The sequence below is a fragment of the Brachypodium distachyon genome, chromosome 5 (assembly GCF_000005505.3).
Source record: "Brachypodium distachyon strain Bd21 chromosome 5, Brachypodium_distachyon_v3.0, whole genome shotgun sequence".
NCBI classification, from domain to species: domain Eukaryota; kingdom Viridiplantae; phylum Streptophyta; class Magnoliopsida; order Poales; family Poaceae; genus Brachypodium; species Brachypodium distachyon.
Genome location: NC_016135.3, coordinates 15,310,463 through 15,333,892, shown reverse-complemented (window position 1 = coordinate 15,333,892; position 23,430 = coordinate 15,310,463). Strand labels below are relative to the sequence as shown.

The 23,430-nt window shown below is 47.1% G+C and overlaps 2 protein-coding genes across 3 annotated transcripts; one reads left to right on the top strand and one right to left on the bottom strand.

The window, feature by feature from the left end:
* Nucleotides 1–16,809: 16,809 nt before the first annotated feature.
* LOC100836114 lies at nucleotides 16,810–18,975 on the bottom strand. Of its 2 annotated transcripts, XM_024456120.1 has the most exons (4): nucleotides 18,871–18,975; nucleotides 17,792–18,744; nucleotides 17,360–17,696; nucleotides 16,810–17,278 (listed from the first exon to the last, which is right to left on the bottom strand). In XM_024456120.1, exons 2-4 carry the CDS (start codon nucleotides 18,650–18,652, stop codon nucleotides 17,142–17,144), a joined length of 1,335 nt encoding a protein of 444 aa, XP_024311888.1. In that variant the 5' UTR covers nucleotides 18,653–18,744; nucleotides 18,871–18,975; the 3' UTR covers nucleotides 16,810–17,141. The 2 variants fall into 2 exon arrangements, with proteins under 2 accessions (XP_024311888.1, XP_003581286.1); XM_003581238.4 differs by having other exon boundaries at nucleotides 17,792–18,900.
* Nucleotides 18,976–20,367: 1,392 nt separating this feature from the next.
* LOC100835807 (probable transcription repressor OFP9) lies at nucleotides 20,368–21,733 on the top strand. Its single transcript, XM_003581237.4, has one exon. It carries the CDS (start codon nucleotides 20,686–20,688, stop codon nucleotides 21,370–21,372), a length of 687 nt encoding a protein of 228 aa, XP_003581285.1. The 5' UTR covers nucleotides 20,368–20,685; the 3' UTR covers nucleotides 21,373–21,733.
* The last annotated feature ends 1,697 nt before the right edge of the window (nucleotides 21,734–23,430 follow it).

Genomic DNA, 23,430 nt, shown 5'->3' with positions numbered 1-23,430 from the left:
ACGACTGACACCAACAAAAAGGTGTCAGATATGGGATCCGCCGTCGAGGGGCTCGCTAAGCGCGTCACCACCTCGGAGACGACGCAGTCACCTTCATCGAACCCGACTCAGCAACACCAGCGACTGGATAACTCACGGCCCAATGGGCACCGTTCTCCACTGCGTCACCAGTGTGGTGTTACTGGGGAGCATCGAACCCCTAGGCACACCCTGGTTGGGGGTGAGCAATCTGGAACCAATGACTTATTTCCCCATGATGATGAACATGATAATTATGCTAACCGTTCTGCTGGACAACATCATGGAGCTAGGCTGCCTAAATCTGATTTTCCAACTTTTAATGGTGATAATCCTAAATGGTGGAAAGAACAGTGTGAAAAATACTTTCGATTGTATCAAGTTCAAGATCATCTCTGGGTAGATTTTTCAACTATGCATTTTAGGGGCAATGCTTCTTTATGGCTGCAAACCTTTCGATCTATGCATACAATAGATTCATGGGCTGCATTATGTGTTGCTGTGTTTGCTAAATTCAACCGCAACAAGTACACCAAGACAATGGAGACTTTCTTTGCATGTAGACAAGTAACCTCGGTTGATGACTATGCATATAGATTTGAGGAACTCATGCACAAGGTCCTACTGTACAATCATTCATATGATGAAACCTTCTTTGTTATTCGGTTCCTAGAGGGGCTAAAGCCTAAAATCCGCAAAGCTATTAAATTACAACACCCTGGAACTGTTGATCTGGCTTTCTCTTTGGCTCAAACACAGGAGGCTCTGTTGGTGGAGGATCCTACTCCTATCATCAAGAAGGTGGAAGCTCGTAGTGGTTTTCAAGGAAAATACACCAAGCCTTACCAACATCAGGGTATCTTTGGGTGACTTCACTGATGGAAAGAAAACTGAAGCCGCGGGCAAGTTCTCTGACCGATTTGATAACTTGAAAGCACAACGCAAAGCCAGGGGGGAGTGTTTCAAGTGCGGGGAGAAGTTTGGACCGGGCCATAAGTGCCCCAAGCAGATTCATATTCATGTTTTGGAGGAGCTAGTTGAGGCATTACAACTCGATGATTACTGGGCTGATGGTGTGCAACAATCTGATAGTGACACTGAATCTGAGAGTGAACCCACACCAGCAGCAGAAATTGATAACACTGTCATGAAGATTTCTCTCCAAGCTGCTTCTGGCACAACTAGCAAGAAGAGTTTTCGCATCACTGGCATGGTTGGTAAGACTGAGATTCTAATCTTAGTGGACTCGGGTAGCAACAGTTGTTTTATCAACGAGGATCTTGTCACGGAACTCAAACTACCCACTCAAAAATTAGCTACAGCACAAGTAACTGTTGCCGGCGGCGGCACCTTGGTGTGTGATAAGATGATTCCAGATTTTCAGTGGTGGATGCAGAGGGAAACATTTGTGGCTGATGTGAAGGTGCTAGCACTGAAATCTTATGATCTTATTCTTGGCATGGACTGGTTGGAAACTTTGGGTGATATGTGGGTGAATTGGAAGAAGAAGACAATGAGGTTCCACCACAAGGGCAAGCGGATTACGGTACGTGGTCTTAGTAACACTGTCACTACATGTTCTCCTATCTCTGGGAAACATCTAAAGGGGTTGCTGAAAACTGGAGGTGTGTCCCATATCATTGAGTTGAATCAAATGGAGGATATCGAGTCCACTGTTCCCGTTTCAACACCAATCCCACCAACTGTCCAACACCTGATTGCGACACATAGTGCAGTGTTCAATGAACCTACCCAAATACCATCTCATCGGGAGTTTGATCATCGTATCTCTCTGTTGCCCGGCTCCAAGCCGGTGAACATTAAACCGTACCAGTACAACCCAATGCAGAAATCAGAGATTGAGAAACAAATCAATGAGATGTTGCAAAAAGGTCTAATTCAACCCAGTGTTAGTTCTTTTGCTAGTCCAGTACTATTTGTCAAGAAAAAAGATGGAACTTGGCGTTTCTGTGTTGACTATAGACACCTAAATGCAAGTACAGTGAAAAACAAGTACCCGATGCCTTTTTCACTAAGCTTGATTTACGATCGGGGTACCATCAAATACGAATGGTCGAAGGAGAAGAACACAAGACCGCTTTCCGTGCTCACAAGGGATTGTATGAGTTCCGAGTTATGCCGTTCGGACTCACAAATGCACCTGGAACATTTCAATCTGCGATGAATGAAATTGTTTTTGATCAAATTCGCAAATATGTTCTGGTATTTATTGATGATATTCTCATCTACAGTACCACATTGGAAGACCATGTCCAACATCTGAAGGTGTTTTTGAATTACTTCAGAAGCACAACCTCTTCCTCAAAATGAGCAAGTGTTCTTTCGCTCAAGCGCAACTCGAGTACTTGGGCCACATAATCAGTGCCCATGGAGTTAGCACGGACCCGACAAAGATTCAGGCTGTCAAAGAGTGGCCAACCCCCTGCAATGTGAAACAAGTCCGAGGATTTTTTGGGTCTCACGGGTTACTACCGCAAATTCATAAAAAACTATGGTATTATCAGTCGAGCTTTGTCAGATTTGCTTAAGAAGGATAGAGTTTGGGCATGGACTTGTACCGAGGAGGAGGCCTTTCAGGCGCTGAAACATGCAATGGTGCATGCACCAATTTTGGCACTTCCTAATTTCAAAGAAACTTTCACTATTGAAACCGATGCAAGTAAAACTGGGATTGGGGCGGTACTTATGCAGAAAGGACATCCAGTTGCTTACTTAAGCAAAGCTTTGGGACCCAGGGCGCAGGGGTTATGTACATATGAAAAGGAATGCTTGGCTATCCTTCACGCAGTTGACAAATGGCATTCTTATTTACATCATGCAGAGTTCATTATTGCCATAGATCATCGTAGCTTGGTGCATCTTAATGATCATAAACTCACTACTGATATTCAGCACAAGGCATTTGTCAAGTTGCTTGGGTTACAGTACAGGCTGGTTTACAAAAAAGGCAAAGAAAATAATGCGGCAGATGCTTTGTCTCGCTTACCCTTCCAAGAAGAATTACACGCCATCTCCATCTCTACACCTAAGTGGCTAGAAGTCATCCAGGAAGGATATCTCAAGGACAATCGAGCTCAAGAATTACTCACTGAGTTAAGTCTGTCAGGTAGTAACAAAAATGGGTATTCTCTTCATGCTGGCATCATTCGTCATAAAGGAAGAGTTTGGCTGGGTAATAATCGTGATGCCCATCAAGCAATTTTGTTGTCGCTTCATGCTAGTGGGGTGGGCACTCTGGCTTCTATGCGACTTATCAGCGCATCAAATCTTTATTCTCTTGGCCGCATATGAAAGAGCACATTCGTCATTATGTTAAGCAGTGCACCATCTGTCAGCAGGCAAAAAGTGAGCATGTGAAAAATCCAGGTCTACTTAGCCCTATTCCAATCCCACCTCAAGCATGGCATACAATCAGCATGGACTTTGTGGATGGCCTCCCCAAAAGCAAGACATACAGTGCAATACTAGTTGTCATTGACAAGTACACCAAATATGGACATTTCATCCCTCTAAACCATCCTTACACTGCTCTGAGTGTGGCTCAGGCATATGTCCAACATGTAAATCGTCTCCATGGTTTACCTGAAATCATTGTTTCCGATCGTGATCCTGTTTTCACCAGCAACATGTGGCAAGAGTTGTGGCGTTTGTCTGACACAAAAATGAATATGAGTTCCGCGAGACATCCACAAACTGACGGCCAAAGTGAGAAGCTTAATCAGTCCATGGAAACATTCTTAAGATGTATGGTGCATTCTTGTCCCAAGAAATGGTCAGATTGGCTACCAATCGCTGAGTATTGGTATAATACTTCTCATCACTCTGCTATTAATACAACTCCTTTCTTTGCTCTATATGGCTATCATCCGAAACACCTAGGAGTTGATTCTTTGACACATGCTCATAATTCTGATTTGGCTGGCTGGATGCAAGAACGAGCTGCGGCCAATGTGCTAATTAAGCACCATCTATTACGTGCTCAGCAACGTATGAAAAAGCATCAGGAAGATAAAAATCGCTCTGAAAGAAGTTTCAAGGTAAGCGACTGGGTGTATCTTAAAATGCAACCATATGTCCAGCTTTCTTTGGGGCGTCGTGCAAATCACAAACTATCTTTCAAGTATTTTGGTCCATACCAAATTCTGGAACGCATTGGAGAAGTGGCATATCGACTGGAACTGCCTGAAGGGAGCCAAATACATCCTGTGATACACGTCTCTATGCTGAAGCCGGCCCTTCCTCCAGGTCAGACTAGCACACCTGATTTACCTCTGTATTTGATGACTGATGCGTGTGTTCATGTCACACCTTTCCGAGTGCTGGACTCTCGCCTTGTCAAGCGTGGCAATGCTGCAACCCAACAGTTGAAGATTGCTTGGACTGGACTACCTGTGGAGCTTGCTTCCTGGGAGGACGCTCATACGCTGCATCACAAGTTCAGGAACTCACCAGCATGGGGGCATGCTAGCTCTCAAGGAGGGGGTACTGCAACGATCTACATGCAGCAGCACGGTGGAGTATCCTGACTAATTAAGTGTCGGGCCTTTCGCTAGTGGGCCGAGTGTGTTGTGAGCCCAAGTTGACGTGTGTGTGCGACCTGCTGGGCGCATATCGCCGGCGCGTGCGTGCGTGAGGATTATCGATGAATGTGCAAACGCTAAACGGCGTGACTCCTATCTACTTTCCTCTGCTCTCTGATCCCCAAATTCTCAGATCTTGCGATTCTTCCTGGTCCGATCCTCAGCGTGACGCGAGGAGTGCTACCTGGTCTGTAGCATAATCCATATTGGTATAATTGAGAGTCAAAGTAAAATATGAAATGTGCACACCGAGTATAAAAACACAAACAAATCATATTATTTTGGAAAACTAAAACCCTGGTTTATGAGACTTTGAAGCTTACAAAAAATCCACCAAAGGTTGGGATAAAGATAATACAGTAGTACATGAACACCCAAGAGCTCTGCAACGCGTCTACATTATTCATGATATGAAGCTAATTGATTGGCATGTACATGTATCTAGACGCTTTTTAAGAACAATTAATCTATCGGGAGAACGTTCCGTACTTGGCTTAACGCCGAACGCCTCTTGCCTGTCGCTGTCTCTATACAATTTCCCGATCCACGCACCGGACCACTTGCCCCTCTTCTCTTCCACCTCCCTCCCACACCGAGCTGTGTCTCCATCTTGCTCTCTCATCTCCCGTCGGACTGAAGAAGGGCCTCCTCCCTCAGCCACCCTCTCGGATTTTTCCACTTCGTAGATTCCAGGCCCTTGATTCGGCACTAGGCCCGGCAGAGCCTTCTAATCTGTGGTCACGCGTGCAGAGATCGAGGGCGGAGGTTGCATCTGCAGGGGGTGGATGTAGTGCGGCTCGCCGACGCCAGGATGGATTGAGGGAGGAGGTCACTGCTGGAGGCGAAGGATGCAGCGTGGGGATTGAGGTCAGAGGTCGCTGCTGGAGGCGGAGGATGCAGCGTGGCTTGGCAATGCCAAGACATCCGCCTGCAGCAACATCTCGCCGGCACGAGGGCGGATGCTGTCCACATGGGGAGATCAAGGGAGGAGGCCGCGGTCACAGATGGAGGATGCAGCGCGGCTCGCGGTGCCAGGACGGATGCCACGATGGCAGAGCAAGATCTTCTTCTCATTGTCTTCAAGGGGCACAGAGGAGGCAAACATCGATGGAATCACAAGGACAGGCTTCGCGGTTGAGCGTGTTAACACCGGCAACAAGCTCTGCCCGAAAGTTCCGCGCCTCTACGATGTTCATTGCTGCCTTCAATTCCTCCCCTCTTGAGAAAGGACATCACCTCCTGTATCAAACACCATGCCAGCATCTTCACTGCTGATGAGGCTCCGACTCTCTGCTGTTCACCATCTTGGGCAGGTGGTTTGGTGCTTGGTGAGCTCTCAACTTTGATGCACACAGGATGCACACATGTTATCAATTAAGACTTTATCATATTCGGCTGTTCATATTGATGCTACCATGGATTTATGCAAATTGTTTTGCTAGAACCAGGTGTTGTTCATAGTCATGCTACCCCAGAGACATGCTAATTATTTTGCTAGATCCATAGGTATTGTGCATACATGCTACCATTGAGACATGCTGACATGTTTTGGATTATTCTTTTAGCATTGCTATTGCCAGTTACATGCTTCTTTAACACAGGACCATGACCTGTTTGTATTCAATCGATGTTATGCTTGATACTATAGTACTGACATGTGAATCGTTTGTGTATTATAGAACAATTATAAACCTTATGCCAATTTTTAGCATTGCTATTGCCAGTTACATGCTTCTTATTTTATAGATTATAGTTATTGACCATTTTAGGTTATAGTTATCAACCCAATACTGATGTAGTTACCCAACTGTTGAGGGTATACTTATCACCTCGACACCGATGTAGTTATGTGACTGTTCAGGCAATAATTATCAACCTACAATAGATGTAGTTACCCAGCTGTCGAGACTATACTTATCACCCTGGCAACAATTTATATATCCAACTGTTCAGGTTATAGTTACCAACCTGGCATCGATATAGTTATCCAACAATTCAGGCCGTAATTATCACCCCGATACTGATGTAGTTATCCATGTAGTTTTGTACCCCTGTGGGGGTGGTAACTTTGTCCCCTCCCGTTTGAATGCAACCTTGTGCACTATGCGCGTGGTGCTTGGTAACTTCGTGCCTTCGGGGTTGATAACTTTATGCATTGCTGGTTGGTAACTATGTGCATTGTGTGTTGGTAAGTCCGTGCATTTGATGTTGGTAGATATTGTACCACATAGGTTTGTACCCTGTGGGGTGGTAATTATGTACCCTCCCATTGAATGCAAACTTTTGTGCACAGTGAGGGTTGATAACCTTATGCATCGTGTGCTGATAAGTTCATGCATTACATGTTGGTAGCTTTTCTATCATGTGGGTTTGTATCCTATGGTAATCTTTCCACTTCTCATTGAATTAATTGCAACTTTTCTGCACTTTGTGGGGTTGATAACTTCATGCATTGAGGGCTGGTAACTTTATTCATTGATCGTTGGTAACTATATGCATTATGTCTTGCTAGGTTCATGCATCGAATGTTGGTAGTTTATGCCATGTAGATTTGTATCATGTGGGGATGGTAGCTTTACGTGTCATGGGTTGGTTACTTTATTTTAATTTCTTTATTTTAATTTCTTGGTAGCTATTTGCACTACTGCATTATTTTGTTGGTAAGTTCATGCTTTGTATGTTGGTAACTTTTGCAACGTGTAGGATTTCCCTTGCATTGTGTGTTGGTAAGGACGGAGTGGAATGTGTTTTCAGTCTCACCTGAACTAACGGTTGATAACTTTTGAGATCAAAAAAGCCATCAGCACATCCCTAAGTAAAGTCTAATTTTAAAGCTGATAACTCTTTGTGAATAGTCAGGTAACTTAGCTATTACCGGCTGGTAACTTTGTGCCCACAAATAAAGTCATCGAAACATACTTAAGTGGGATCTAGTTTTGAAGCTCTCGTCGCAGTGAGCGCAATGATGAAAACAGATTGTAGATCAGATATGTCGTTTGAGAGGTAAAGCATTTGGAACTTTTGAAATGTGAATGAATCTTGCTGACATCAGCTCTTTTGGCATCGCATGCATGTACATACACTCTCGGTGAAGAAAATGAGACGGAAAAAAAAAGTAGGCAGCAAGCCCTCACGTGAAAGAATGCATGCACCCCGCCATGGCTAGGGGCGTTTGGTCCGCTGCGCTCGCGTTCGTCCACGCAATTCCTACTGGACCGGATCGTTTGGTACTTAATTAGCTGCATAACGTTTGCCAAATAGTCCAGTCCTTCCATAATTGATGTGATCAGGGCGGCTAGGTGTGCTTGTAGGTAATTCAAACATGATGTACATCATTGAAGTGACGTGGCACGTTAGACTTGGCCAATTGGATGACCAGGATTTTTCCGATCCATCACCACAACTCCTGAATTATAGTACTCTCCGTTCCAAAATAAGTGATGTGGAACTGTATATATTTTTATACAAATTCACATCACTTATTTTGGGATAGAGGGAGTAGTAGAGATGAACATAAACTTTGTCCTGCTAGCCTAGATGCATTCGTGAATGCCTGCGACAGAGGTGGAGGAACAAGAGTATTCTGATTTCTCGCAAAAAAAAAGAGTATTTTGATGCCATGGATTTCGAATAATCGTGTGCGCCAAAAGAAACTGACAAGGCATTGGTGTTGACCCCGCGACAGAGGTGAAGGAACAAGAGTATCCTCATACGTGTATAATGACATTCGAGTAGCGGTCGCCTGTAGCTTCTTCTGCAAACGCCATGGATGCTAGAGATCATAAACTAGGCCTCCTAATAGGGGAGGTTCCGTTCAGCGCCTCGATAGGAGGCTCAACTCGCCAGAGTAAGCCATAATGCTCTAAAAGTGAACTTGAACCAATTACCTACTACTTCGGTACTTCCTTCGTTCAAATATACAAGGCGCTCTTGAAAAGTGGTATTACCAAGGTATAATGAAAAAAAAAGAGAATAAATGTCAATTTAATGTTAAAACACAGATGCCAAGATGAAATGTTGATATCAATGCAATTGGTACGAAGGCAAAAACGGCTTGATGCATTAGGAAATTAATTTTGAAGGAGAAGTCAAAACAATTAATGCATGCAGTTAAGAAAGAAACATAGGAGAGAGCCAGAGGCCTTATAATATGAATTTCAAAAATTTGATATGGAATAATTGTCTGTCATGTCAAATTTGACTTCAAACCCGCATACTACCACACAAATATCAATGATAGATCTTTTTTGGAATTGTAGGGGTGTGGGGAAAAAGGGTTTAAGTGCTTACCTCAGAGAGCTTCTTATGGAGCATGACCTTGACTTTTATTGGTATTCAAGAAACTATGAAGAGTTCGTTTTCCGATGCTTTCTTTAGGGGAACTGATCCTTGGAATCAATTCTTGTGGAACTGGTTACCTTCTAAAGGGAGATATGGGGGAATTCTTGGTGGTGTTAGAACTGACATAATTGAGATCCTTCGGTGGTTTCAAGGTGATTTTTCCATAAAGCTCAAGGTGAAAGATAAGAAAAGTATGTTAGACTTTTTTTATTATTTGTGTGTATGGTCCTGCTCAGGAGGAGGGTAAAGAATGTTTTTTACAGGAATTAGCTGGTTTGTGTTGTGATCATTCTCTTCCTATGCTTATTGGTGGTGACTTTAATATTTTGAGATTTGCATCTGACAAAAACAAGAACCTGAGGAAATCTAAATGGGTGGATTTGTTTAAGTCAGTGATTGCTACTCATGGAATGAGGGATGTAACTCTCACTAGGGGATGTTTCACCTGGTCCAATGGGCAGGACAATCCTACTCTGGAAAAACTTGATAGAATTCTGATGAGTCAGGACTGGGAGTCTATTTTTCCACTTACTTCTGTCAGGAAACTAGTTAGAAAAGCATATGATCATAATCCTTTGCTTTGGGACACTGGTGAAAAGAGAGAAAAAAAGATTAAAGAGTTTAGATATGATGCTAGCTGGAGTAAAACTAAGGGTTTTCATGATAGGGTCAGATCTATCTGGCAAGTTCCTGTAGTGGCCAAAGAAGGATTAGGAGTTGTGCAGGAAAAACTGAAGAAAGTTGCTAAATCTTTGAAGGGATGGGGAATTAATATAAGGGGGAACAATATTCGTCTCAAAAAAGATCTCTCTGAGGAACTTCAAACACTGGAACTATTAGAAGAACTCCAGCCACTGCCCTCTGAATAGCTGGCCAGGAGGGGACACATTCAATGTGAGCTTATGGAATTATATGCAGGGGAGGAAACCTACTGGCATCAGAGGGGGAGTGAAAATTGGCTTTTAAAAGGGGATAATAATACTGCTTATTTTCATAGAATAGCTAATGGGAGACTTTGGAAAAGTCTGATTTATTCTCTCACTTCTATTGATGGTATTATTGAAGGTGATCAGAAACTACTAGAGCATGCTACTAATTACTATAAGGATCTGTTTGGGCCTGCTGAGGGGTTTGGGTGTAGACTTAATGACCACATGTGGTCAGAGGATGAAAAACTCGTTGATCTAGAAAATGCTGCACTTGACCAACCTTTTTCTGAAGAAGAAGTTAAATCCATTATTGATAATATGAAACAGAATAAAGCTGCTGGGGTTGATGGGTTTTCTATTGAATTCTTCAATCTTGTTGGGATATTATTAAATATGATGTCATGTCTGCTTTTGTTGATTTTCATAAGGGGGGGTGGCTCTCAGTAGAGTTAATTTTGGTATAATTACCTTGCTCGCTAAAGGAAAAGATTTTGATTGTATCAAAAAATATAGACCTATTTGCTTGCTTAGGGTGCTTTTTAAGATCTTTACCGAGGGGATGGTTACCAGGTTAGGCCCTTTGATGCCTAAATTGGTAACTCCTTGCCAAAATGCTTTCATTAAAGGCAGAAATATCATGGATGGTGCACTATCTTTACAAGAAATCCTGAGAGAAGCCAAATTCACAAAAACTCAAGGTGTGGTTTTGAAAATTGATTTTGAAAAGGCCTATGACAAGGTGAACTGGCAATTCTTGATGCACTGTATTCAAATGAAAAATTTTAGTCATTTGTGGAAAAATTGGTTCAGGTTTGTTATTGAGGGTGGTACTTTATGTGTTAAACTCAATGATTCAATGGGGAAGAATTTTGGAAGGTTTAAAGGGGTTAGACAGGGGGATCCTTTGTCTCCTTTCCTGTTTAACCTAGCTGCTGAATGTTTAGCTAAAATGGTTCATGCTGCTCAGCACAATGGTTCTGCCATTGGTTTGGTGCCTCACTTAGTACCTAATGGGGTTGCAATTATGCAGTATGCTGATGACACTATTCTTCTGTTGAATGATAATATGGAAATGGCTAGAAACCTTAAATTGATTTTGTATCTCTTTGAACTTATGTCTGGTCTCAAAATCAACTTTCTGAAGAGTGAGATTACTATGATCCTGGATGATGACTCTAAGGCCCATTTATATGCTGACCTATTTAATTGTCAGATTGGGTACTGGCCAATGAAGTACTTAGGAATGCCTGTGGGTCCTGATAGAATTACTGTCAAGGATTGGAATATTCTGGGTGATAAAATGCAAAAAAGACTTGATGGTTGGAAGGGGGGTGTGATGTCTATTGGGGGTAGGGTCACTTTACTTAATGCATGTTTGACAAGTAGTTCTACATATCACATGTCTATGCATGTGCTTCCTAAAACTGTACTTGGCAAGCTTGATAAGATTAGAAGGAGGTTTTTGTGGCAGGGAGGACCTGTGAAAAGAAAATATCACTTAGTTCAGTGGAAACTTGTGTGCACTCCCAAATCTAAAGGGGGTCTGGGTGTGAAGAACTTACTTCATTTTAATCTTGCTGTCATGGGGAAGTGGTGGTGGAAATTAGAAAGTGAGAAAGGACTTTGGTAGGATCTAATTCACTAGAAATATTTGAGAGGGGGTGGGGTGTTTCAGGCAAGCAGAAGGCCAGGTGCTTGTGCTTGCTGGTCTGACTTACTGCACTTAAAAGACATTTATTTACAAGGACGTTGCATTATCATTGGTGATGGGAGAACTACTGATTTCTGGGGTGATGCTTGGTGTGGGCACACACCACTTTGCCAATTATTCCCTGGTTTGTTTGCTATCCAATAATATAGGTTGTTCTGTTAGGACATTACATGATACTAGCTGGAAGTTGACCTTTAGACGTTGGTTAGACCCTATTTTGCAAGAAGAAATGAGAGGTTTGAGAGATATCCTTGCAGGTATAGCTTTGAATGAAGAAAGGGATAGACCTAAATGGAAATGGACCAAATCTGGAACTTTCACTATGAAATCTATGTATGAGCATCTTTCTGGTAGGGGAAGAGACCTTTCGTTTCGTCATCTCTGGAAAGCCAAAATTCCCTTAAAACTTAAAATCTGGATGTGGCTCATCTGGCATAATGCCATTGCCACTAAAGACAACATGCTTCGCAGGAACTGGATAGGGGACAGTAAATGTAGGTTTTGTGATGAGCTTGAGACCATTCATCACTTGTTTTTTGGTTGTGCTGCTGCTAAGTATGTCTGGGGCGGGGGGGGGGGGGGTTAGTTTAACAATAGGGGCTGATACAAGGCCTGGGATGTTTTCCCAATACTTCTGGTGGGTGTCTAAATACTTACCTGTCTCGAGAAATCTACAGATCATTGGGGTGGCGGCTATCTGTTGGGCCATATGGAAGATTCGCAGTAAAACTTGCTTTGAAAAGAAACTCATTCGATCTCCTGCTGAGATTGTTTGTTATGCTTGTGCTTTCCTCCGATACTGGGCTGGGTTACAAAATGAGTCTAAACGTCATAACCTGTTAGCAGGTACAGGTGCATTACAGGCGGAGGCGCTGAGGCATCACGAAGGCCAAGCTCGAGTGGACAAGAGGAAGTTGAAGGAACATGTTGATAGTGCTGGGGGAGACAAGAAGCAGAAGATGGATAACGAGGCAGTCTGATGTTCAGATCATGAAGATTGTGGTGCGACGGCAAAAGGTGATGCAAGATCTTTTGGGCAGGATCCTGGCCCTGTGTGCCAGTCTTTTATCTAAAACTATGTATGGTTTAAACTTGCTGTTTTTTACTCCAGGAACCGATTACGGTCCTGTTGATGTGTGTTCTTGTTAGCTTTCGGGCGGCAAGTATCTGAAAACTATGTGTGGGGTGAACAATGTTGTTCTGTTATCTGTCGATAGTGGAATACGATCATATGATCGTTTAAAAAAAAGAAACCACCATGTTGTTGTGCTGCTTGGTTACTTCATATTTTAATGGTTGAAGAGTTTCTACTGTAATTTCATTTTTTCTTCATTTGGAGAAGTGTAAACTTCATATATAGTGCTGCAGTAGAAAATTGCAGTTGGAAAAGCGCGGTAAAAAACAGTAGAAATTGCATTCAGAACGAATTCAAATGTGTAATATTCCCTCCGAACCATAAAAATGTCGTTTATTTTGTACTAAATTAGTGCAAATTTTGAGAGCGGATTTTATACATGTACGTTCACTGGAATGGACTATCCCACCGCTAGTTGCTGCATCAAGATTTGGACGCGTTTGTTCCGGGGTGCAGCGTCAGGATCGTGCGTAGGTCGCAGTTGCACAGCCCTGCACCCATCCTATCCCCGGGATTTCGGTCTTTGGGGGAGGCCTCTTGTTCCTACTGAGTACATGTCACACAGCACATGCGCATCAATCTTTTCTCACCCGCTCAACAGTACACTAGCCTGTTGTGGGGCTATCGGTGTCAGCATGCTTTCTCTCCTCTGTCAATCTTCTTGTTTCTTCGTCCCGGTCTTCTTCACCACGTAGTACATCTCGCAAGCTCTCCTCTCTTTCTTCTCCGACGATTTGTTCCAGATGTTGGATTTTAAAGGAAAAAAGTTTAATGGACAACACTCTGTTCTTCCCAGATCTCACTCTGTTCTTCCTTACCAATGTGTTCGATCAGTATCCCCTTCGTCTCCAGCAAGGAGTAGGCGATCAGGACCAGCTCGTATGTCCTGCTAAGCACCCTCGAGCTTGGCCGCCATGACGCCCTCGATGACCACCTCAAAGGCGAAGATCTGGACGCCACGGGCGATGAGCAGCGTCCGCCGGCCGAAGCGGTCGACATGGAAACGCGAGGGCGGACGCCGATGAGTCGACCTCCATGACTTTCTTCTCCTCTCTCCTTCCTTCCCCATCGTTTCTCTCTCTCTCTGACTGTCTGACACATGTTAGCGAGTTGCGACGAGCCTGGTGCTCTGGTACATCAAAAGCGACCGAACTTAGGGGCTGAGGCGCTGAGCACACTGTTCATCTCCGGCGTGAAGCGCACGGCAGGTCGCTGTCCTCCGGTACGAACAGGTCCGAGCTCTCCAGGACTCCAGGTCGAACAAGTCTGAGCTCGCGTCGCTCGTTGCGTCCTCGTCTCATGGCCGCTGGCTCGATTGGCCTACCGCTCGACGACACAAGGTTTTTCCGGTACAAATCACAACGAAAGAGGAGCAAAAATGAACAAATCACAACGCGCGCGAGAGAGAGACCGTCGTAGTGTAGAGAAGTCCAAACAAAAATCAAATCAATTGAATTAATCCAACCGTGCCTCTCACAGAGAACGAGAGCTAAGATCCTAAGAACATAGCAACAACAAAATTCCACAGATCGATGCGGCCGAGCGCGGAGATTCCTCCTCCCCTTGGAACTCCATGGGGCTGAACTGCTCGGAAGCAATCCATCTTGCTTCTAGCAACTGTGTTTGGAGGTCGGGGACGAGCCGGGCACGTCCATGGCAGAGCAGAAATGATCTGCGGCACTCGCCGGCCTCGATGGCAGCGGAAACCGCAGAGATGAACTGGACGCCAGGCCATGGTCTCTCACATCATGCGGCAGCGGGGAGGATCACCACCGGAGGAGGAGATGCCTTCCAGCGACAACACTCTGTCGTGCGATGAACCTGTCGCGTCGGTCCAGCACGACGAATTGAACATGCGCCGAACCTCTGCTCTTGGACGTCGGACAGCTGGGCCGCCTTGTTCTGGCCCATGCTGACATCGGCGGCGGGTGCGGTCGAGGCAGGCGCGGGCCTGCTCCATGCTGCCACCGGGCTGGGGCAGGCCGGTGGCCGGATCCAGGGCCGGTGGGACGGTCACGGTCTCCCGCCGCTGGCGCCAACCTGCAGGGGCTCGCCGGTGGCGTCCGGACCGCTACTCTGGCGGGAGAAGGCTGTTGAGCCCGCGGGGAGCTGTCGCACGTGCGCGAGCAGGGCGTCGTGGAGCTCCTCCTCGGACATGACGGGGAAGGAGGAGGTGGTCGCGAGGCGTGCGCCGTTCTCCGCCGCCATGGTGAGGACGGCAGTGAGGTCGAGGGCGCCATCTTCGAGGCCCTCGCCGTGCTCCTCCTTGGACATGACGGGGAAGCTGCAACAAGGCCAACTTCAATCCCGTTTTTCCGATTATGCAGCGCGGAGGAGGAGATGGCATGGAGTAGCAGCAGCAGGCCAACAGCGCTCTCTCTCTCTCTTTTGTGCTGCTGTCCATGTACACGGCATGAGAGCATCTCCAATGGTGGCTGATGTTAAAATTCTTCTCTTCATTTTTCAATATGTTTTCTTTTCTTTTTTTTTTTTTTTTTGATGGTCCACGTGTCATCTTCTTTTCTGTCTTGATATTCGTGTAATACCTGTTAATTCTTTAAATAACCACTACTTAGATGGGGTATTCATCTCTCCTTCACATTGGCCATTAGTTTTTTGGTACCCGTGTAGTACCTGTTGTAATAAAATAAAATCCTTAAATGGGTCGGGCCGTAAATCCTACGTGGCGATGACCAAGTCAATATTTCCAAGCATAAGTCAAGACGCCCACATGACGCGGTCAATCCTACGTGAGGGAAGACAAATCAACAAGTCAAACCCTCTCATGCCATGGTCAAAGGGTCAAATAAACTAGAATAGGAGGCAAGAAAGGTGCGAGGAGGTGGCACCATGGACCAAGCTCCTCTTTTTCCCATGATGCACACAAAAGTTATGGACCAAATGAGCTACTTTTATCATTTTGCCCTCATTTTTCTCTCTCTCTCAAGGGTAACCATGATCTTTTGTCATGGACCCTAAGTTATAAATACCCCCTATGGGGGCATGTATCGCTCACGCTCACTTGAATAAACTCAAGGAGAGAGGGCTAGAGTGCTCCCTTTAAGGTTCGCTCTTACGCGCCGCTCTCGACTCGAAGTCGATCGGCCTCGAGGAAGCCTTCTAGGGGACTCTAGTTTCGAGGCTCCGAGCTAGCCTTGGTTGGCTCGGGCTCGAAGGAGAAGGGGTTGGGTTAGAATTCCGAGGGTAGTTTAAACTCGATGCTTGGAAAGACGCGTTCGGTCCAAATACGAGATGGTCCCGACGAATCTCTCGCCGAAAGGTGTCTTGGGAAGATCCGCTCGGCCCAAGCCCTAAGCTAACAACCCCCTGGAAGCCTTTCCTAACATAGGATTAAGTCGCACCCGCAGGGTCGACCGAACCTCGACGTGTCAACTTGTCCAAATGTAGAACGACCTTCGCTATAAGACCAGCATACACGCCCTACCTTTATTCCCGTGCTTGTACCATCGAGCATTGGCACCTCTTACTCTAATTGTTGTCAAGAACAACAGTACCTTTTGTTGAAGATGCTCTGAGGAGGTCGGGCAGGGGCGAGTCCGAGTGGCGCTGAGGTCGACCGACCGGAGCGCCGCCATCGGAGCCCGGCCATGGAGCCTGTTCTGGGCGTGGCGAGGCGACAAGGGAGGCGAGCCTGTTCTGTCTTGGAGGGTGCGGATGGGACTGGACAGGGGCTCTGACAAGCTGGAACCTGTAAAACGGGGCAGGATGTGGCCGTGTGAACGTGAGGCTATCCATCGGTCTCAGCGCCTGCTCCCTCGCTAGGCATGTAGCGATGAACCCCTAGTCGATCCAGTGCGAATCGCGCGCAGGTCGGACGTCTAGGAATGTACATGCCAGGAACGTACATTCAAAAATGCATTTCCCTGCAAATTTTGTACAAAGTGGGGCACACTTTTATGGATCGGAGTTTCAGTGCAAAAGTGTAGTACTCCCTCCGGCCGTAATTAATTTTCGAAATATTACATGTATATAGACGCTTTTTAAACATAAATACATCCATATTTGGCAAATTTGAGACAAGTAATATGCGTCGGGAGGAGTACTAGAAACTAGTGTAGAAAATGATGGTGTCATCTATTTTCGAAGGTAGCTATTTCCGACAAAGATATAAATTTTACACACAAAAAGCCAAAAGTAGTACTACTCCGTAGCATGGATTGTGTGAGAAAAAAAGTTGCTATAAACAGAAAGTATTATAGATTTGCTATAAACAGAAAGTGTCATAGATAAATGTTTATCCAAATTTTTCTAGGTAAACATTTACCCGCTAACATTTCGCGTAAACTTTACTTATCTATCTGCGTTCAATTTACACCCTTCAGAGGTGGCGATCTAGGTGATACTCGGTAGTACATATACAAGGCAAAGAGCCGGACGTACAGCCTTTAAGATATACCAATGGTCTTCCCGAGCAGCCACATGACTAGCGAGAACTCGATCATGAAGAGCGCGTGGAGCCACGTCCTGTCGACGACGAAGCCGAACACCGTGATGCCCGCGCGGTTGTTCTCTAGGTAGGTCACTGAAAACGCCATGACCAGCTACAGTGCTAAGTACTTGTCCGGCAAAATCAGAGGGCGGTGCATGTGCGGTGCGTGCTTACCTAGCGCCTGCCTCTTCTGGTAGGAGATGTGGGTGACGTGGAGAGACGTGAACCTAGAGGTGTCGAGGCTGTCCTCGCTCGGGGACATCTCGTCGTCGTCGTCGGACTCGTCGCCGGAGGAATTGCTGGCGGCGGGCCCCTGCTGCTGCTGCTGCACCTGCAGGAGGTTCGCCTTGCTGGGTGTCCTGGGGTTCTCCTGGTCACGATCCGCGCTGTTGATGGTGGCGTCGGCGTGCCATGCCGCCGCGATGCTGGTGATCGCCTGGGTCTTGTGGGTTATCTTGGCGGCGCTGTGCAGGCAGATGAGCAGCCCTGTCACGAGGCTCAGGGAGCACAGCTGCAGAAAATGTATTTATTTATGCATGCACAAGTTACTAAGCGGTTAATTATGACGTCGAGTAGTACAACAGAAGGCTCGTCTACTCTACTCACCGCGAGCTCGCCGGCGGTGGCGATGTTGACCTTGGCGTGGGGCCTGGTGATGCCGAGGAGCGCGGAGAACTGGCTGGCGGTGACGAGGAGGAGGCAGTAGAGTATGAACCTCCGGTACCGGTGGCTGATCCGCCGGAGCTGGTCGCGGATGCGGCGGTGCTGCCTGAGCACGGCGGCGACGTCGGCGCACTGCCCGAAATCCCTGGCGAAGCCCGTCATGCGGAGGATCTGCAGGTAGCATATGATCCGGAACAGCACGCACGCCATGAAGAACATGGCCGTGCGGTACATCCACGACGCCATCTCCAGCGCGCACGCCGCGGCCGACCACCACCACGGGACGGCAAAAGGCCGGTTCGCGCAGTACCAAAACACCTTGTACGCCGCGTCGGCGAGGAAGCACGGGAGCACGAAGCATGCCAGGAGGCGGAATGACCCGGCCAGCTGCACGGTGTAGCCCGCGCGCACGTCCTGGGAGTCGTGCCGGAGCCGGTCCAGGTAGAGCAGCCGGCGGAGTCCCCGGCGCCGGATGAGTGAGGTGAGCGTGACGTACGCGAGCGCCGCGGAGAGTGTGAGCGAGGCCTGCACCTGGGTGTCGTAGGCGCGCCGCGGCAGCGCCACGCGGGCGGAGACGGGGACGGCGACGGCGAGCGCGGCGAAGACGAGCCAGGACGCGGCCGCGCTGGCGCCGTCCGAGTGGTCCACGCACATCAGGCGGAGGCAGGAGCGGAAGCTGCGGAGCTCGTCGCGCGCGTGCGACATGGACCGCGTGTACGAGCCCCGCCGCCGCAGCTGCAGCAGCGGCGTCGACGTCGCGGGATCCGCCGTGCCCGCGCCCGTCGGCGCGTCCCCGGCGGCCATCGCGATACTACTAGCTGCGGGTTTCGCGGCCTCGTTCTCGGACCCTCCTTCACTTTGATTCTTTGTTCCTGTCTGTGTTTTTACTGGTCGCCCTGGTGTTTAGGGATGCCAATGCTGTAATGAGACTTCCCTCTAACGCGGTTATAGAGAGATGGAAATGCGAACTAACGGGGAGAGAAAGGGTAGGATCACATTGAGAGATGGAAAACGCAAAGTACCTCGGATTTGGAAATGCTTGTGGCTTCGGATCTGTCATTATGAGTGATCACGCCTCTTCCGTCCGTCTCATCTTTCTTTTTAACTTCCAGCACATACTCATGAGATTATCATCATGTGACGGTAATGTCTGATACGGAAAGCAATGTGTCTCGTGCTAGAGGCTGGCACTTTTGCTTGGAGATGGACAGCGAACGGTATCACAGATTCATAGCAACAGCCAACAGAGATGCTCGCGACGGTGTGGAAAGCAAAAAAGGAAAAGTTTAGTTTTTTTTTTCTGTTGCTCCTGCAGCGCGAGATCTTGACAGCACAACTGGATCAGTATGTACACTCATATGTTGTTGGTTCAGGCCTTCAGGCCCGTGGACACGGTGAGGCCTGATTTCCCTTTCTGGACGTGGCCGAACAGTACTTGCCTGGTTGGGCCATAGGCAATCTCCGGTGCCGAACTGGGTCGATGTCGACGCACGATTAGTCCAATCTCGTGACGCCCAGGGCCAACCTCGGTGGCTTGGTCTGAGACCAAAGTCCAGGTAAATATAGGCTTTCCTTTTTGAATTATGCTAGGGCGGCATAATGGATCACGGCCTCACGGGCTGACGGCCAGTCCCATCGGCCATCGCGACGCAAAGGGGTGATTCTAGGCTTCCTTTCGAATCACGCTGCATTAGGCATCACGGCGATGAGGCACACCGGGCGGCAGCGCCGAGCCATGCGCAAATAGCTCCGCAGCCGTGGACCATTCTGTTCTGCAACGGCTCCTCCCAGTGCGAATGTACAAGGATCACGGCTTTACCAACGAGTAAACATCACGCAGGATGGGAATAGTACTTTGGTAGCGTGTTACTACCGGACAAGATGAAAGTAGAAATCAGTTATGTGATTGAAGGAGTGACAGTGAGATACTCTGCTACTTGCTTGGTAGTATAACAAATACGAGCCGGTGACCATGAAATCTCTATTAACTAATCCATCGGTGGTTGCCCTGGTTGGCGAGGAGAGACACAGCCTACCAGCTTGCCGAAAAAGGAAACTAGGAAAAAGAACGGAAAGAAACTGATGGAAAAGCAGAGGGGATAAGTTGCTAAAGCTGTTGACCCCTGCCTGCCTGATTGCATGATTGGCACAGTGGCCACATGACGGCCACTACACCAGCTGGGAGGCCTATTCTAGCTTTGGTTGTCTAGGTTCTCTTAATCCTTCTGCCTCCTCGAGTAATTAATCCTGTGTTAATCAAGAATGTATCCAAGGAAAGTGATCAGTGTCTAGATGCTACTACGATCCACCATCAATCTAAAGTTTCTGAATTTTCATACGATTGAAGCAGACAGCGTGTGCTGCTGTAATTATGATACGGAGTACAAGTAAAGTACTGTAGTTGGTTTCACGTAATGGCGGCTACTAGGTACGATCATTGACGCCTGCGATCGATGGCCATGCATGCACGTTTTCAATTTGACAAGATAGCTGATCCGTATTTAAAATCCCGCAGCTAAAGAGAAAAGCCTGCATAGTTGAGATGCCAAGTTGCTGCTGGTTAGGGGACAGCATGATCCTGCTACATCCTAAAGTTAAGCTAGCTCAGCTACTTACTCCCTCTTTTCCAACTTCCAAGCCTTAAAAATTCCCCAATCACGGAACCAAAAGGCGGCGCCTTTGATCGCTTTACACCTCCGTGCAATGTCCCGTCCTCTTCTAGTGATCGACCTGCTAAGTTCTGACCATCGCAGAGCCAGAGTATCTCACTAGCTACTACTGCACTTGCACGACGAGAGACACCAGCCAAGAAGACGCAGGGAGGAAGGAGAGCAGCGATGCAGCTTTTCTCAGGCCGGAGCAAGAAGAATGGCGGCAGCGGCAAGAGCCAGTCCGCGACATCCACGGCAAATGCAAAGCACAGGGACGGCGGCAGCAGGTGCCGCGCGCTGTGCTGCGGCGCGTCGACCCGGCTCAGCGTGTCGTCGTCGGCGTCGTGCTCGTCATTGTCCTTGGACGCGCCAGATCAGCTGACGACGCGGGGCCACCTGTCCAGCCTCGCCCACGGAATGGTCCAGGCGAGGCTGCAGTTAATGATCGACGCGGCCAACGACAACGACAGCCGGTCGTCGGCTCGCCGCGGGACGACGACGACGGAGCCGGCCGAGCGCCGCCGCTGGCCGCCGTGCAGCTGCTCGTGCGCAAGCGGCGGCGGCGGCGGCAGCAGCTACTACGAGAAGAAGAAGAGCAGCGCGCCCAAGCCCAAGCCCAAGCCCAAGCCGGCCAGCGAGAGGAAGCCGCCGTGCGTCGTGCTGGTGGCCGTGGACAAGAGGACCTACGCACCCCGGGAGGAGTTCCGGCGGTCCATCGCGGAGGTGATCGCGGCGAAGCGGATGGCCGAGCCGGCGGAGCTGCGGGCATTGCTCAACTGCTACGTGTCCGTGAACGCGCGCGAGCACCGTGCCGCCATCCTCGAGGCCTTCCACGAGGTTTGCTCCGGCCTCTTCTCTTGCAAAGGTAATTGATGTATGTGCGCTCATGCGTGCATCTGCCGTCCTGTCAGGCTCTCACTATCCAACGGAGGTGTGATTCTATTAGCGTGATAAGCTAATCTTTTCTACTGTGTGGTTGAACACTGTTGCAATAATGTGCTCAAGCATATATAGCGTGCCTGTCTTGGGCAGTTTTCATCTTGTATATATGTTTTGTTATTCTGTTGATTTGAACATTCTATGAGTTCAAACATGTAGGATCCATAATAAGTGCGATGCCACAAATGAATGTTTTCTTGTTGAATTTAGAGTGCGACAGGGTGTGTAAACTTGTACCATCCAATCTGATTACAGAGATCCGTGCAAATAAACGTGATAAAATGATATTCATCAACAACTTGGACTTCGAATGAGAAAACTATTTCTAAGTCGATTGAGAAATAGGTGGTGTGGTATGAAGGGGATTTCCTCCCTACCCGAGACTCCTTACAAGGGATAAGGAACGACGAGGAGAAGTGTGGCGCCGAAGAAGCACGATGGCGCGTCACGCCAACCCGGGTCAACCCAGCCTACCCGAGTCACCGCGGCTCCCCTGGGTCACCCCGGCCTGCCCGACCGACCTGGGAGACTAGGCCCGGCATGGCATGGCGCGGCACGCTACGACGCAAGTTCTCCATCATTGACGCCGGTGGAGAGCCGTACGACCCAATTTCCACATGAGGAGGCGAGTAGACTTAGTGTGAAATGGCGAATTTACCACGGGGCCACCTGTGACACCCGGTGGCAAAACCGTAAATTGCCTAGGGACAGAGTTGTAACTTCATACCAAGGCCATCCCAAGCCTATAAATACGAGAGCCACTCCTCTCATTTCGGGGGTTGAGATTTTTGGAGCTAAACATTGTTCATCATCTAGTTCGGTCACGGGTCACTTTGCCTATGTCCATCCTCAGCACGTCTGGACTCATATCCGCCGACAGGCGGTTCTATTTTGTATTTTTTATCTGTGCACAAGCAACTTTTTTTTCTCAATAAGTTAATCTGATATAATCGGTTGGCTTGTTTTCTAACAAGACATAAGAAATCTAGTTCAAATTTGAACTAAAATCACGACAAAAAATTAGGATCGAGGGAATATTTGTTTATGCCGCCGGAAAGCTAGGCCAACCCTTCTCCTCAAAATCAATGGAGCAGGGCCACTAATTAAATTTCCAATAAAAAGGGGATCACTAATATAGAAAACATAAAATCTACGGTTAAAAAAAGTATTGTTTTACCCAAAAGAGTGGGAATTACAATAACAGGTTTGCTATTTATAAGTCGACGTGTTTGGCCGTTGGATCTTAATCCAATGGTAAAACGTGCAAGAGGAATGAACAGAAATGACGCTCAGATCTTAATACAACGGTTGTGATGGCCTCAATTGAGATTTAAGCTTTTTTATTAAAAATCAGCCAACTGAGATATAATCACATCTTGCAATAAATTGTTATTGTTTTCTTCCCCATCGACAATATCTAAAGGAAAAAAACATGTAGGAATGAAGGAAAAGATGTATGGTAGTGAAGCAGACTGAAACAAGAAAAGAGTAATCCAAATCGAGGCAATAAACAATTATGTTCGTAATCATTAAACAAGAAAAGAGCTGGGAAGAGTTTGCCACGTATCACTTCCATGATATATTCGTGATTAGGGCGCACATTTTGATTGGGGAAAGAGAGGAATTTCAAAAGATATGGAGCATGACTACCAAAAAACTTTATCATGAGGACACGACATGCTTTATTCTTTGCTTTTGTACCGGTAGTTCCCCTTGCTGCGTGCCTAAAGATGTCGGCCTCGTGAAGTTTATCTAATTAAATTGTGGCCTTCAAACAGTAATTAAACGCTCATTGCTGCATGCTATGCCGCCGCTGAGTTCAGCAGTGTGATAATTTTGGAATTCATGCGCTCGATTTTTTTTTTCGCCAGCGCAAATTTACCACGGCAGAACAGTACTGTACCGCTGCTTTGCTGTTTTCGTACAGTAATTTGTCTCCTCTCTTTTAAAATCTGGCCGGATTTGCTAACATTGGGCAAAGTTTCGTTTCGT

Excerpts from the sequence above, each read along its gene's own strand:
- LOC100836114 (XM_024456120.1), bottom strand. The coding sequence starts at position 18,652 with ATGGCCGCCGGGGACGCGCCGACGGGCGCGGGCACGGCGGATCCCGCG. Across the intron at positions 17,697-17,791 it reads CCACCGCCGGCGAGCTCGCG|CTGTGCTCCCTGAGCCTCGT; the intron begins GTGAGTAGAGTA and ends CATTTTCTGCAG. Across the intron at positions 17,279-17,359 it reads CCAGAAGAGGCAGGCGCTAG|TGACCTACCTAGAGAACAAC; the intron begins GTAAGCACGCAC and ends TGGCGTTTTCAG.
- LOC100835807 (XM_003581237.4), top strand. The coding sequence starts at position 20,686 with ATGCAGCTTTTCTCAGGCCGGAGCAAGAAGAATGGCGGCAGCGGCAAG.